This window comes from Phlebotomus argentipes, unplaced genomic scaffold, assembly GCF_947086385.1.
Source record: "Phlebotomus argentipes unplaced genomic scaffold, Phlebotomus argentipes genome assembly scaffold_18, whole genome shotgun sequence".
Taxonomy (NCBI): Eukaryota; Metazoa; Arthropoda; class Insecta; order Diptera; family Psychodidae; genus Phlebotomus; species Phlebotomus argentipes.
The window spans coordinates 10,527,751-10,543,225 of NW_026776177.1; the positions used below are offsets into that span (position 1 = coordinate 10,527,751).

The 15,475-nt window shown below is 43.9% G+C and overlaps 3 protein-coding genes across 6 annotated transcripts; 2 read left to right on the plus strand and 1 right to left on the minus strand.

Moving 5' to 3' along the window:
• Positions 1 to 560: 560 nt before the first annotated feature.
• LOC132260023 (coiled-coil domain-containing protein 102A) lies at positions 561 to 4,116 on the minus strand. 3 transcript variants are annotated; one of them, XM_059757926.1, is made up of 9 exons: positions 3,812 to 4,116; positions 3,630 to 3,740; positions 2,869 to 3,162; positions 2,772 to 2,808; positions 2,567 to 2,711; positions 2,073 to 2,508; positions 1,674 to 2,014; positions 1,037 to 1,451; positions 603 to 673 (listed from the first exon to the last, which is right to left on the minus strand). In XM_059757926.1, exons 1-9 carry the CDS (start codon positions 3,992 to 3,994, stop codon positions 665 to 667), a joined length of 1,971 nt encoding a protein of 656 aa, XP_059613909.1. In that variant the 5' UTR covers positions 3,995 to 4,116; the 3' UTR covers positions 603 to 664. The 3 variants fall into 3 exon arrangements, with proteins under 3 accessions (XP_059613910.1, XP_059613909.1, XP_059613907.1); XM_059757924.1 differs by having other exon boundaries at positions 2,772 to 3,162; XM_059757927.1 differs by lacking the exon at positions 1,037 to 1,451 and having other exon boundaries at positions 561 to 673; positions 2,772 to 3,162.
• Positions 4,117 to 4,499: 383 nt separating this feature from the next.
• LOC132259885 (phosphatidylinositol 4-kinase beta) lies at positions 4,500 to 12,943 on the plus strand. Of its 2 annotated transcripts, XM_059757693.1 has the most exons (9): positions 4,500 to 4,714; positions 5,173 to 5,718; positions 6,412 to 7,422; positions 9,059 to 10,268; positions 10,333 to 10,451; positions 10,519 to 10,656; positions 10,724 to 10,998; positions 11,065 to 11,318; positions 11,383 to 12,943. In XM_059757693.1, the coding sequence occupies exons 2-9, from the start codon at positions 5,233 to 5,235 to the stop codon at positions 11,568 to 11,570; spliced, it is 3,681 nt and encodes a 1,226-aa protein (XP_059613676.1). In that variant the 5' UTR covers positions 4,500 to 4,714; positions 5,173 to 5,232; the 3' UTR covers positions 11,571 to 12,943. The 2 variants fall into 2 exon arrangements, with proteins under 2 accessions (XP_059613676.1, XP_059613678.1); XM_059757695.1 differs by lacking the exon at positions 4,500 to 4,714 and having other exon boundaries at positions 4,970 to 5,718.
• Positions 12,944 to 13,230: 287 nt separating this feature from the next.
• Positions 13,231 to 15,471, plus strand: LOC132259143 (putative ammonium transporter 3). The gene is made up of 3 exons (XM_059756695.1): positions 13,231 to 13,372; positions 13,899 to 14,197; positions 14,251 to 15,471. Exons 1-3 carry the CDS (start codon positions 13,231 to 13,233, stop codon positions 15,466 to 15,468), a joined length of 1,659 nt encoding a protein of 552 aa, XP_059612678.1. The 3' UTR covers positions 15,469 to 15,471.
• Positions 15,472 to 15,475: the final 4 nt, after the last annotated feature.

Genomic DNA, 15,475 nt, shown 5'->3' on the forward strand with positions numbered 1-15,475 from the left:
TATGTAATATCCTCTCCATATTATATAAAATTTCACGCAAAATGATATTGAAAAGTGTATGACAGCAATACGTATTGGTTTCTCAATTACTACTTACTACAGGTGTGTAGTCATTTTGAATATTATTAATAAATTTTCTTCACGTCTCAATTTCAAGGATCTGAATATATAGTCCTCAATCTCTACATCTAGGAAAAGTGAACAATCTAATTTTCATTTGTATCTTCTAGGTAATTGATTATACATATAGTGACGGATATTTTCTAAATTTCGTAATCTCCCATTGAAATGCACGATTTTACTTGTAAGATCTACACGAAAACATTAATAAAAAAAAGTCCTCTAGAAAAACTTACAAAATCACTATGACTTTCGCAATTATGCAATAAATTCTAAAGACAATTAATAGAGGAATGTTTGTTGATGAGAAATTAGAATTACTTATCCCATTAGCTTGGTTCAAAGAGAGTGTGGCTAAGAGATAGACAAATGGAATTAACAATAAATAATCCTATTGTATGTAATATTAGAATTAAAAATGTCGATAAACTTATAGAATAGGTAAAATCACGTTTCAGGAGTCTATAGTTGACGGAGTAAAATTTGGTGTCTATATCAATCGTCTATCCTCTCAGTTGTCAGATGAGCTGATCTCTGCTCACAACTATGGAGTCTGCAATAATTTGATATCACTTCAGAACAGTGTAATCCATCCCATTCCCTTTCTAATATCCATGCTAGCCATAAACCATAGTACCATAACAACTAGAAGGGGAAGTGTAAGCGAAACAAGCGAAAAACGACAAGCAAAGTGCGTAGGAAACAAGCAGACTGACAACACATATTAACAAATAAAACTCAACTAATAGGAAACTAGAGGTTACACAAAATCGATTCCTTAAACTCAAACATTACATTTAATCAAGACATCATTACATCACGCGAAAGCACAATAACCGTCTTGTGTGAAGAATCGAGAGCACACAGTAGCAACATAAACGATAGAATACCAATAAGACAAGTTCAATTTACTCACTTCATCGTCAGACACTTTCAATCCATCGAGATTGAGACTCGTTTTCATGTAAGCATCCTTCTTACGCATGTTCTCATCAAAGAATTGAACCGTTTCATTGAAATTTTGCTTAGATATGCCCAATTCCGTGCTACACGACTCTGTAATCTTCTTCCCACCACCCTTTCCTGACATCTTCTTCTCATTCTTATCGAATTTCTGCTTTGCCCTCTCAAAATCAAACATATTGCTCCTCTGTTGACGCCCCTCAAACACACCTTCATCATAATACATCGAATGGGGTTGACTCTTCCCCGGAAAATACCCACGCGAATCGCTTTTGCGTTTAGTATCATCAAACAGTTGCCTCAAGTCATTTATATTCGGTTTATATGACGAATCATAGTATGATTGCTGTTTGGGACTGCTTGAATGTCTTGCGTATGCGCATTGCGTCAATCCAAAGGATGTTATATTGCAAAAATTGATGGAAAATTAAGTGAATGATGGATGAGTAGTGAAATATTGGTTAGTGAGCCGCGTCCATTTTACAAAAAGGACAAAAACGAAAATTAATTCACAATTTCTGTGCACATAGGATACGTGTATAGACTCATAAATCTATTAGATCGAATGTGGAAGTAAGCATGCAACTTACCTGTTAACATGCTGATCGTCATTCCCTCTCTGATGTCGTTTTACATGACTACAAGTCTCGTGTAGATCATCATCCAGACGAACTCCTTCTCCGTTTGGTCCTCTCTCACAGTCAGCATCGTCGCCGAGGCCAAAGGACAGCGGTCGGAATGACCTCAAAGAGGTTTTTCCCACTTTATCTACGCCAAACAATTCGCGTTTCAGCTCTTCAACACGCGCTCGCAGACGTTTTACTTCACCCTCATATTGCTCAGCACGACGACCGGCATGACCAAGCTCCGTGTTGCTTTCAGCCAGTAACTTCTTCAATTTCCCGTGTGAGTGCCTTAATTCGGAGATTTCCTGTTGCGATTTAATACATTGAATAAGAAATCATACAAGAGTGGCCAGGAATACGTACCTTATTCTTCTCTGCAAGTTCTTGCTGTAAATTTCTCACTTCGAGATCACCTGAGGGCAGTGCTGGTCTTGTGCGACGATCAACGCGCTCCTGAAAGTCTCTCAGTTCTCCACGCAGTCTCTTGTTGTCCCTCTCAAGGATCAATTTCTCCGTGTCAAGACGCTCTCTTTTGCCCCACTCAACGGCATTCTCCGTCTGCAATCGCTCTAGTTCGCCACGAAGTTCGCATAAACGCCTCTCAAGAGACTCTCTGGCATTCACCTCCTCTTGCAGAGCATTGTGAGATATCCTCACTTCTGCCCTGTGCTGTTCCTGAAGCGTCAACAATTCTCTAACTGCGTCCTGCTTCGATATGCGCAATTCCTCACACTTTGCCTTCACATCCTGAATCTCTAGTGAGAGTCTCTCGATGCTCTTCTGATATCCAAGTTTGTCACTGCAAAGCCCTAACATTAGTCATTTCGTCTTACATGAGAATACACAAGATAACTCACTCTCTTTCACGATCAAGAGTTTTGCATGCTTCATCGAGACGCATCTTGAGCACAGACACTTTCTGTTGAAGATACTCTTCTTCGTCATGTTCCTCCTTGGACAGTTGCTGAATCAATCGACGCTCTTCTGTGCTGCTGGGATCATCTGGAAGACACAGAAAAAGAATAACTCTCCACTTCTGCAAAGCTTCCCTTCCTTTCTCACCATATTCTCCTTGGTCCACAAGCTTCGAAACGGCGCCCTGCAACATACATCCCTCAATATCTGAGTCTCTACTCTGACTACGATCATTTTTGATTACCAAACCGTCCTCACTGTTCACATTCTTCAGCCCATCTGAGGACACATCCGGACTGTCGTTGTCACGGCCAATACGATCCGGTTCGTCGACCGCCTCGAGGCCATTCTTATCAAATTGCCCGGCATGCTTCATAAGGAGTGCGTGAATCCTCTCCATCTCCTTCTTTAGCTGACTGATTTGCGTCTCGAGTTCAGACTTCTCCCTCTTGTACGAATTGGACTCCTTAATGGCCGCTTCGAGACTCGATCGCAACTGCTTCGCCTCATCCCGTGCCTTGTTCCTTTCCGTGCGCACCTGTGGATAAGAAATCGCCCAGAACTTTAGCCAGTGATACACAACTTTAGCCACTGGAGACTCAGAGTCAAACGAGGAATCCGGAATGACATCCTGAGTGTCAGGAATTATGGACATGGACTCAAGAATTGTCTCCAATGTTTCAGAAATTGCCTCCAGACTCGACTTCATGCTTGCTTCTCAACACTTTGACAAGCTACAGAACACTGGATCGCTAATTCCCCGCTCCGGAAGCATTCAGCCGCAATTTGAATATCGATACAACTTTTCAAAATTTGTAGCGTGATACAAAATCACTGTCGCGAACATCAAAATTTATGTAGTACTTCTGCAAAATGACTTTTATGAATGTTTTCATATACCCCAATATCTATTTCTCATCATGTTCTTTCCCCAAAAGGGTGTGGGCGGAAGTTCAGAGGACACGCAATCATAAGTTCAACTGTTGCTCCCTTCTGCCTCTTTACCTTGCTCCACTTCTCCCTCCAGTTCGCCGTGCAGTCTGACCACCACTTCATCGTCTTCTCCATCTGACTCGCCCGAGCGCGCGCCTCCTCCAATTCTCGCTGCCTCTGCAACTGAGCAATAGAGAACGGAAGGAACATCAGTCAAAAATACGGAACTACACAACCTCTCTACTCTCTCTCACCTCCTTCGTCTCCCATTCCGCTTCCCCAAAGCGGGCAGACTGCGAAGTCCCGACGCCACCACCCGAAATTGGTCCATTTGCGTCCGGAGCTTGCATTTGAGATACTTGGGGCGGTGCAGTCTCACCCCTGAAGCGTCTTGGCGGCGCCCCAAGAGATGCTGCCGTGGCGTTGCACTGTGACATCCTTCAAGTGACACCCCCTCAATCAAATTTACACTATTTTCTCTCTGTATTCCGGCGAGTACCACGGAAAAGCCACGGGAAACACAATACCGCAGAGATGGAAAACTCACTTCATTGATGCCATCTTGAGTTTATTTGCTTCTTATTGATCAGTGCGACATCTAGCAGCTTTTTCTGTGGTCTCAACACCACAAACCGGATGACTCACATTCAATTACATGTAAGCACTTGGCAGATCATTGCTAGAGAATTGCAGAAAATGAGTAAAACACGTAAAACAGAATTGATTTCTAGAACTCACATATATTTTAAATATGTAAAGTATTATTTTTATCAATATTAGATCATAAGTTAGTTTATCTTCACTTCTCGAAAGCACTCTGTGAAGAAATGGAGGAAGAATAGGGAGCGCGAAAGTAATACACACAGCAAAATTAGTATTAATCGGGCAAAAACAGCGCGCGCTCGGCTGAGTGAGCAGTGTGCACACGGTAGGAATACTGCGTGTGTGCGCACGAGCAGTCAGCCGGGCAGTGGGTCTTGACAAACGGGGAGTGTCGTTTTCTCAGCAATTCGTGTCTGGTTTTTGTGGCAGAAAAAATGCCTGTGGAATGCGAAATGGTGGCAAAGTGCATGTGAATTGTCCAGTCAGTGTGTCAGTGCATCGATTGGGATAGTTGGTGCTTGTGGGGAGCCCCAGGGAGAATCGCAGCAGCCAAGGCGAGTGCGAGTCCATCCATTTTCTTTTTTTTTGCTGCCTCTCACTTGCACTCAATCAAAATCAAAATAGAGCGCGAGAGAGGCGCAAAACAGGCCCAAAGTTCACTTGTACTGATTATTTCGCACACGCACGGACGCTGGGGGGCACGGGGCGGACGCCCCGAGCATTGGGCAGGAAGTGTTGTTGCTGGCGGGGCGGCGCGGGGCCCGCATTCCAGCAGTGTGTGTCGGGTTAGCTTTTACTCTCGCGCGCCACGACGAGACTTTCTCGCGGGGAAATCCGCCCGCGGAGCAGTTGCGTGTGCTCTTGAGAGGGCAGCCGAGGTGGGGCTCCGGGAGGACGTACAGAAATTGGGACAATCGCTGCGCGTGTGAGTGCGTGTGTGAAATGACAAAATCCCACTCACACCACTGGCGTTGCTCTCGCAAATGTTGACGGGGAAATACTGAAATTTCAGGACACCTCGCGAGTCTGTCCACACCCAGCGAGGGGGCGCGCCGATGGTGTGTCCGGAAAGATGAATTCGGTGCTGTCCGCGTTCAAGAGTGGCGGCAAATGTGACCAGACCCGCGCGAAACCACCCACAAAGAAGAGAGACAGCGACTACGAGAGCCTGAGGCGCATCCGAGAGATCAGCGCCAGTAGCAAGATGAGCAATCTCATGCCGGACGACGAGGTGGACGCCGCTGTGGTGTTTCCGGTCGCTCGACCGCCCCAACCCGTGTCCATGGGGCGCTCCAGCACAGCCTCGGCGGACGGAAGTGACGCCAAGGCGGCCAGGAGGGACGTATTCTCTTTGCCTGCTGTGCACGGCAAGAAGGCGACCGAGACTGGCGGCAGGACGCGGATGTCGACACACCAAAGAAACCTCAGTCTCGACTTCAGGTCCATGGGAATCCTCTTGCCGCCCGTGTCGCAAGTCACCAAGTCCAACGGCAGGAAGATTGTCACGCAGCATCACCGCAACAGGAGTCTGGACAGTGTTCTCCAGCGAATTCCAGAGGTAAGAAATTGGGGCAATTCTTATGCGTGAGAAGTGTTTGTCAATCAATTCGACGCAATACAGCTGGCAAGGAATGGATAAACTTCTCAAAAATGCAGATGAATAATTTATATTCACGTGAGGTTTATTAAATTATTCCAACTTTAGCTGGGATTTGAGATTCTACAGTTTTTTCGGGTTATTGAAAAACACATTGATGTGGATATAAAGAAATCTTAGCTACACAATTCATAAAGAATCCAATCTGAAAACTGACCTTCATTTGTGGCAAGAATCGTGCGTTTTATTTTACTAAGAAGACTATAGAAGCTGCGGAGATGAAGATAATTGGTGAAATTTCGCTTTTTAATTAAGAGCATGGAAATTATAGTGGGAAAATAGTAAATATTTCGTGGCATTTGAAGGTTGAATGGAGAACCATAAATATTAATGCTCAATAAAACCAATAGTTCTTTATCAATCAGCCGTGGAAAGTAAGGCATAATAATCTCTCCTTGGGATATTGAGGTAAAAGTTGCCACATAGAAATGGACGTTTTTTCGGGTGTCATTAAATTGCAAATTGGCGTGAATGTCGATGAAAGAGAGAGATGCAATTTTGTCCATTAATGTTTATTTACATTTGCATAGAAATCGCCTGTTATTTTCACACAAAATCAAACTAATGACTGGGTCTGTTTCACTTCTCTTGAAGGTCGAAGTTTCCTCGCCAAGTGCAGAATCTGAGAATATTCTCTGTGCACATGCAATGCTGAGTGCAGCCAAACCGTCGACAGTGGGAAAGGAAGCTGAGGATGCGGAGGATGCCGGCCAGAAGCAACTCACGGTGACAGCCGCGAGCACAGTGAAAGGGAGTGGCGAGAGTCAGAAGAAGAAGGATGATCTGACGAGTCTGGGGTCGGATGATTCGGGAATTATCTGTGGATCAGAGCCTGATCAGACGCCACTGAGCAAGGCAGCGCGGCAGAGCCACGAGAGTCTCGATTCAGGTGGCGTTCCCGATGCTGCAGAGCTCGTGGATGAGAATGCCAAGAGTCCAGCAACACCTCCGGCCGAACCGCAGCGCAGCAGTGGGAGGAATTATCTCATAAATACTCTGACGAGGAAGGGTGACGGACAGAAGCATCAGATGAAGAGTGTCGCCGTGGCGATTGATCTCGATTCAGCGCCCACGGATGTCGATGAGGTGGACAGCAAGACGGAGTGCAAATCCCCGGGCGACAATCTCAAGAATGAGCTGATCTTTAAGAGCTTCTTCGGTGCCACGCGCAATGTAATTTTCAGGACGGCACAGAGTATCATTGACAATCACGAGAAGAAGAACAAGGAGGATCAGCCGAAGGCTCGAAAGGATTTCCTTCTCCTCAAATCCGCGTCCAGCCGCAAGAAGGCCACCACATCGCCTGAGTGTCTGTCACCAGAGGTGGAGGAGAAATCTCAGCACAACTCCATCTTCTCGCTGCGGCCCAAGAGCAAGGGCAAAGTGCCCGGTGTGGCGCAGTGTTATGTGCACGAGGAGAGAAGGGAGGCTGGCCAGTGTGTGGCCGGCAGCTCGGGGAAGAAAGTCGGCCACAACGGGTTGCTGCGCTTCTTCGAGTCTCCTGTCTTCAATATTCATTTTGCCGTGCACTATCTGTTCTATTCCAAAGAGCCAGGCGTGTTGAGCTTCATCGGGAACAAAATATTCAGCTTCAACGACACTGAGGTGAGTTTTCCTTTCTCTTTTCGATCACTTTGCTCGCATTTTTCGCAATGCATGACTTTCTCTGGGCGAATGACACCGAAAAGTTGGCAGCGGCAAGTGTTGTGCCTTTTACGATTAAATTGGAGAATGTTTAGAATTGAGAGATACAGAGATGACGAATCAGCTCAATTGCCTTGAAGATTTCCTCTCCATACTCGCACGCCTCTGATCGTGGGCTATTCAAATTAGCCAGCTGAGATTCTGTCCGAGTGGAATGCAAGGCGTGTTCTGCAAACACTTGAGCGGATCATCCAGAAAAATTCTAAACATGAATCAACTGATAATTTTTTTCTCAGAACACTCAGTGATCTTGAGTCCAAGAAGTCAGTAAAAAAAAGACTCAAAACATTCCATTCAAATTGTGAGTATGTTTTCTCTTCCTCGTCAAGTAATGAAGTGTCTCTCTATTTTTATCCCCCTTTTTTGGACATGTTGGGTGACAATAATAAAAAGTAAAAGATCAAATGGGAATTCATGGCTAGACGCTCTTTCTCCCTCACTTGTAAGAATGGAATGGTGATAAAATTGGAATAGTGCTAAGCCGGATGTGGAGTTTCCTTCTCTCTCTTCTTTCCCAGTGATCCCGCGTTCGCTTTATTGACTTCCCGCACTCTTTTCGAAATTGCCGAGGGGAAGAATGCATGATTCATTGAGTGGGTACAGTGATGTCTGTCGCTCTCCTTAGAAACAGGGGGATTTTAATTGAGAGAACATTCCACATGGGACTTGTTGTCTGTCGCAATCTCAAGATCACTTTTGAGACGCCAAATGATCGAAATTGGAGAGATGAAAAGAATACGAAAACACTGCGACAATCACATATTGTGATATGACCTATGATTAGATTAAAGCAACAGTGCAAAGAAAGGAATATTAAGTCAATATTAGTCACTTGCAAGCTTTCTCGGGAGAATGTGATTTTAGCGTAATCAGCGTGATTCAATGATTCCTTTTTTAACCCTGTTCAACACACATAGATAATTATGAATGTTAATCATTCTTCGCTTCGTAAGGCAGATCAATTGTTACTTTAAAAGATTCCAACTATTACAAAATACGTCAGAATGCGAGTCGTTGAGTGAAAAATTGCGAAATTTGTTTCACTTCTTGTGCTTGTAAATTTACTTTTTATCAACGTCAGTGTCTCTTTAAAATTCCCTCATCTGTTAATCATAAATGCAATAGAGAACCAGAAAATCTGGATATTCTAAGAAACACTAATATTGTCTTTATTGGCGCTGTTTTGAGTATAGATAGAGAGAGAGAGAGACAGAAAGAGAGAGAGAGGGAGTGAAAAAGAGAGATATTCTGATAAAAATGCTTAATTTGCAAATTTAGTCACAATGATTCCTCATGGAAATTTCTGCGAAATTCCATAAATGAAAAAAAGAGAAAGAATGTTGAGATGAAAGCTCACTTGTTGTGCAATTTTGTCCATAATATTCTCAGCTTTCGCATTGACGCGAAGAAGAGTGACGATAAATAATTGAGATATTTAAGTGGGAAAGTTGTGCGTGTGTAGTAAACAGAAAAAAAAATATTGCACAAGAGACGAAGAATTGTTCTACTTTGGCATTGTGTTTTTTTTTCTTTGTAGGTTGACCTGTACATTCCACAATTGATCTTGATGTACATCCAAATAGACGAGCTGGCTGAAGTTCTCGATCCCTATTTGGTGTACCGATGTCGCAAGAGTGCAGATTTCTCCATTAAGTGTTCATGGCTACTAGAGGCGTACAACTACAATGTGGACACGGCGAATGGGAGTGGAGCGAATTCGACCAAGTTGTCGCAGTTGTTCCTGCTGAAGGAGTTGTATCCGAAGAAAGAGAGGCGACAGAGGCGATTCGATGTTCATGAGGTGGTGTATGATGAGGAGATTTTGTCACCGACGAAGAAGACACACCACAGATCGCAATCCGACGCCACTGGGTTGATTCATGATAGTCGCAAGCGCGCCCCACTCACTGTTGCGAACTTCTCGCTGTCACACCTGTCGTTGGGTGATCTGACCACGGGCAGAGCGTTCGACAATGGGTGTATCTGCTTCGAGAGCGTCCGCGGTACAGTGAACAATTTGCGTGGGCACAAGACGCTGTGTGTGTGTGGGGCGCCAAAGCTCCTGGCTCAGCGCGAATTCATGAAGACACTCATTGAGATTGGGCGGCAATTGACGAGTCTACCCACGAAGAGTGAAAAGACGACGCAATTGAGAATGTCACTAAATTCAGTGAATAAGAATCTTCCAGCACGCGTTTGGCTTCCACTGCACACGGAGATTCCGCATCATGTGGTGAGGATCACGGAGGACAAGACTGCTGTGCTCAATTCCAAAGACAAAACACCCTACATTATTTATGTGGAGGTAATGGAAGTCGATGACATCTACACATGCCCAGTGATACCAAAGATGATGCCAACTCTGCGCCATACGAGAAGTGTTGAACACTTGGAATCTGCCGGTAATCATGTGTCTGGTGACACTGTGAGTTCAACGAATCCCAAACTGCAGGTGCCACTGCGAGTGAGGACAGTGCATCAACTCTCGCTCTCCAACTCCTCAGACGCGGGCGGTGGTGAGAAGGTGTCGGAATCCACGGCTTCCTCTTCGACAGATGTGGCGGACTCAGGACTGGTGGCCACAGCCACAGATCTGGGGAGCATTGAGAAGATTGAGATAACGGAGGATGATGTGTGGTCACAGGAGGATGATGAGATAACAGCGCAGTATTTGAACTTGCACAAGCTCAGCGAGAGAGATACACTGTCGCAAATGTCTCTCGAATCGTGTGACTCAAGGGAGCAGAGTAAGTTGACCGGGTGTGCATTCCAGCACTTCGTGAATCGGTTGCTAATGTGTTACTTTGACAGGTGTTCCAGCTCTGTTCAACATCGGTGACGTCCGGACGCGACACTGTGCCAATTTGAATAATGAGAATGCCAAACCGTTCAGTAATGATCCTGAAGATCCCTCGGCAGCTGCTCTCAAGGTAAAGGCAAATAACTTGTATTCGTAATTCGATATTTCAGTATAAAATGAATGAATTGTCTTCGCAGGAACCTTGGCATGAGAAGGAGAAGTTAATCAGGGAGACCTCACCTTATGGTCATCTCTCAAATTGGCGCCTCTTGTCTGCCATTGTGAAGTGTGGCGATGATCTACGACAGGAGTTGATGGCCACACAATTGCTTCAGGTATAAAATCAACTACTTTAGGCTATCTTAAAGCTGAAAATGTATATATTTCTTTTTGTTTTGTAAGATGTTCAAACTGATTTGGCAAGAGGAGGAGGTGGACATGTGGGTGCGTCCATACAAAATTGTCTGTCTCTCCAATGATTCGGGCCTGATTGAGCCAATTCCCAATACGGTGTCTCTCCATCAAATTAAGAAGAATTCCAACAAGAGTCTTCGGGACTACTTCATCGATGAACACGGTGAGCCTGAGGAGGCGCGATTCAAGCGAGCACAGAGGAATTTCATGCAATCCTGCGCTGCTTATTGCTTAATATCCTACTTGCTGCAGGTCAAGGATCGGTGAGTGAATTGAATGTGATTGTGTCAAGTGAGATTTTAATAATAATTGCGGTGTTGTTTCGACAGGCACAATGGCAATATTCTCCTCCATTCGGATGGTCATCTTATTCATATCGATTTTGGGTTTATTTTGAACATTTCGCCCAAAAATCTGGGCTTTGAGCAGTCACCATTCAAGATGACACCAGAATTTGTGGATGTCATGGGCGGCGCTTCATCAGCTTTGTGGCAGGAGTTCAAACATTTACTCCTCAAAGGCTTGCTGGCGGCGCGAAAACACCAAGATCGAATTATCAATATTGTTGAGATTATGAGGAGCTGTAAGAGAGATCATTTCTTCTTGCATCTTGTGCTGTAGAATAACCTAAGTGCTTTGCTTTTCAGGCTCTCAGCTTCCGTGTTTCAAGAATGGCTGCTCGGGAACTGTTCGAAATCTGCGGAATCGCTTTCACATGAGTCTGACAGAGCAAGAACTGGATCGAAAGGTAGATCAATTGATTCAGGATTCTCTCAATTCTCTGTCGACAAAACTGTACGATGGGTATCAGTATCTAACTAATGGGATATTGTGAGAACGATTTTATATGAAAATCTAAGAAGAGAAGGAGGAAAGATAAAAAAAATGCAAATTTCACAATACTAAAATCGACTTAGAATTAGTTTATTTCTCTCTTTACAAAATACTATTAAAGTAAAGAAAAAATATTACAAAAAGAAGGAGATTCAAGAGCGTGAAAAAATCGTAAGTGTGCGTGTGTCATTGAGATGAATTATGAGGAGAGAGAGTTATGAAAACTATTATAAATATTACGTCCATTTTTTCTATATATATATATTAAAGAAAAAACCATTTAATCTATACAAAATCATATTAGAGGTGTATCGATAAATATGAGAGCATTTTGAAAGATAATTTTCATGCTACCACTGATGAAATCCACTAAAGATATTACTATACATTTTATGTGACCACAAGAAATAGAAAAAAAAAGTCGGTAAATGATTAAGTATAATTCCTAGATATTAAGTGCTGATAATCAAATCATACAATTTACTGATAGAACTAATTGATTAGTTGTAAAATCTGTATATTCGTTGATGGAAAACTGCAAAGTTGTGGAAAAAATGCAAAATAAGTTTTAAGGCTAAGGCAAGAAATTGCGCGAAAAGTGAATTGGATTATTTATTCTATAATGAAAAGATAAAATGTTCTCTTTTTTACATAAACAGGCATATAAACTAGATATTTGTATGATGTACCTCCTTATATACCTTAAAAAGCAAAAAAAAAACAGAAAAGTGAAATGAAACATAGAGACAGAAAGGAGATCACTTGTCGAACTGATGGTAGAGAGAAAGTTCATAAATTAATCACGAATGAGGAAAAAGAAGCAAAAGAAAACATAAAATCATACTTATATAGATTTGTGTGGTAAATTTAAGAGATCAAGTGTTTTTTTTTTCTTATTCATTTTCTCAAAAATGATTGGACAAGAGTTTTTACATTGTCGCGAAAGTGCGCGATAGAGATTGTGAAGCGATAAGGAGAGTCTGTATAATCTTGTTGGAATGATAATGACGAAAGAGAGCAACAATTAGCTAATGTCGCGTTTGTTAATCAAATTTATTATATAAAAAGAAAAATTGCAAAAGAAATTTTACATAATTGCTATTGTGAAAGTGAATTGGAAGATATGAGATTAATTGGAAAACAAAGAAAACATTCTGAGCACCACCGATTTTAATTCTGTGTGCTGTCCCTTTTTTGTAAATTCTTTCTTCATATGGCAAAAAGAAGTCTTAGGAATAATTTCTCAGCAATACTAAATTGTCGATTTAACACTTTCTTTTCTAACTCTACTTTAATTCTACTTGTAATTGACGGCAAAGTGCGGAAAACTGACGATAGATTTTTCTCAATAAAATCTTATTTTATATCATGTAATCCTATGTATTTTCTTTGTGCACCACTCGCGATGGTTCGAATTGTATTGTGTGTGTGAGAAAGAACGTGAGAACGCCAAAAAGTCAAGATCGTTCGCCTAAAAGAAGCCCTGAGGGAGAATCCACGCGATTCCATGATTTCATGACCACACTTAATTATTTAGCAATTTAATGCTCAATCTGAGGAAAACAACTAAATTGCCCAATTTTCCGTCCCACCCTCACTGTGTGGAATGCAAAATAGTCACCAGTGAGACTCAGTTGAGAGCTGACCAGGAACTGACCACCATGGACAACGCCACGGCGTCGGGATTAAAGCTCACCTTTGCCAGGAACAGCAGCTATGTGATCCCAGGCGTTTATGATCTCAGTGTGGAAGACACGAATTGGGTGCTCACGTCCTCTTTCATCATCTTCACGATGCAAACAGGTGAGAAAATTATGCTAATCAATCCAGTCAGATTTGGCAATGTTTCTCGAAAGCCTAAGATTTATCGAAATCAGTTGATGATTGAACTTTTGTTATGGGTTTTTCCACGATAATGAGTGATCACTTGATAAAAATGCGAGTAAATTGTGCTAAAGAGTGAGAAAAATCATGAGAATAATCTCTTCTGCCTACTCGACAATCAAAAGGAACTTAATGTAAAATCATGTGATTTGAAATGTGAAGGAAAGGCAATTGTGGGAGGATGAGAAATACCGGAAATTCAACGCCACATCAAAAACACATGATTTTCGTAATCTACTTTTCATGATTTGCCGATATCACCAACTCACAATTGTACTTGTTTACGCTGATGATCAGCATTGACCTCTGAAATGCATCGTTCATGAGCTGGTAATTGGATTCCACATTGATTTCTCAGACTAATTATAGCTCACTACCTCAACTATACAGTCAGTTAATAGCGGATTATTGACTTCACGTTGGAATTCTTCTTTCCACCCTACAGGTTTTGGGATGCTGGAATCAGGCTGCGTGAGCGTGAAGAATGAGGTCAATATCATGATGAAGAACGTTATCGACATCGTCTTGGGTGGATTCACGTACTGGCTGTTCGGTTATGGTATGTCCTTTGGGCGTGGTCCACTGACCAATCCCTTCATCGCCATTGGAGACTTCCTGATCGATCCCAGTGTTGGAGATCCTCTCATGGGACCCATCTTCGCCGCCTTCCTCTTCCAGCTGTCGTTCTCTACCACCGCCACGACAATTGTGAGTGGAGCCATGGCGGAAAGGTGCAATTTCAAGGTGAGATTCTCACTTGATTCTCATTCTCATTCTAACATCCCATCTATGTGCAGGCTTACTGCATCTTCTCCTTCCTCAACACGGCGGTTTACTGCATCCCTGCTGGCTGGGTGTGGGGTGAGCATGGATTCCTGCACAATCTGGGATGCGTGGACATTGCCGGCAGTGGTCCAGTTCATCTCATCGGGGGATCAGCTGCCTTCGCTTCCGCCTTGATGCTGGGTCCTCGGTTAGGGCGCTACGAGGAGGGAATTAATCCTCTGCCTCTGGGAAATCCCGTCAACGCTTGCATGGGCCTCTTCGTGCTCTGGTGGGGCTGGTTGGCCTTCAATTCCGGCAGCACGTACGGCGTCAGTGGAACCAAATGGCAGTACGCAGCCCGAGCGGCAGTGATAACAATGATGGGCTCTTTTGGGGGAGGAACTTTCAGCGTCCTGTACTCGATGTTCAGACATGACGGCCGGGTGGATGTAGTGGATCTCATCAATGGCATCCTGGGCTCCCTGGTCTCAATCACAGCGGGCTGTTTTCTCTACCACGCCTGGGAAGCGATAGTAATCGGAGTGATAGGATCACTCCTCGCCTGCATAACCATGCCTCTGTTCGACAAGATGTCAGTGGATGATCCCGTGGGCGCTTCCTCTGTCCATGGCGTGTGTGGAATTTGGGGTGTCATTGCTGTGGGCTTTTTTGCAGACAATCCCGAGCCACTGGGCACAACAAACGGTCGGCGAGGACTGTTCAAAGGCGGTGGATGGTATCTGCTAGGTGTACAGTGTCTCTCAGCGCTCTGCCTGTGCATCTGGGGAGTTTTGTCCACCACCTTGCTTCTCTGGTTCATCAACAAAATTGTCCCCATCCGAATGGATCCCAATGAAGAGCTCCTGGGCGCTGATTTGATGGAGCATCACGTGCGCCATGGACAGATAGGAATCTCTCGTGCGCTTTCCGCTCTGGCGCCATTGAAAGCAGATCTTGGGGAGGTGAAGGAAGTGAACAGAATCGGCTTGAATCCCGGTCATGAAAACTACATTGATGCCATAAAGATGGCAGAGTTGAAGCTCCAATCGTGGCGCGATTATGGCGAGGAGAAGGTTCGCGAGGCAAGCGCTAAGAAATCCAGTCGCAGATTCTCCCAATTGGCCAGAGCAGTTCCCATTTTCAGACGCAGAACCCAAAGTGAAGTCACCACGGTCGCTCCTCGGGGTGTATTCACAACAACAGCATCTGATGGCGGGAAAGACAACCCCAATTTCGCGTGGGTGGACTGAGACGCAC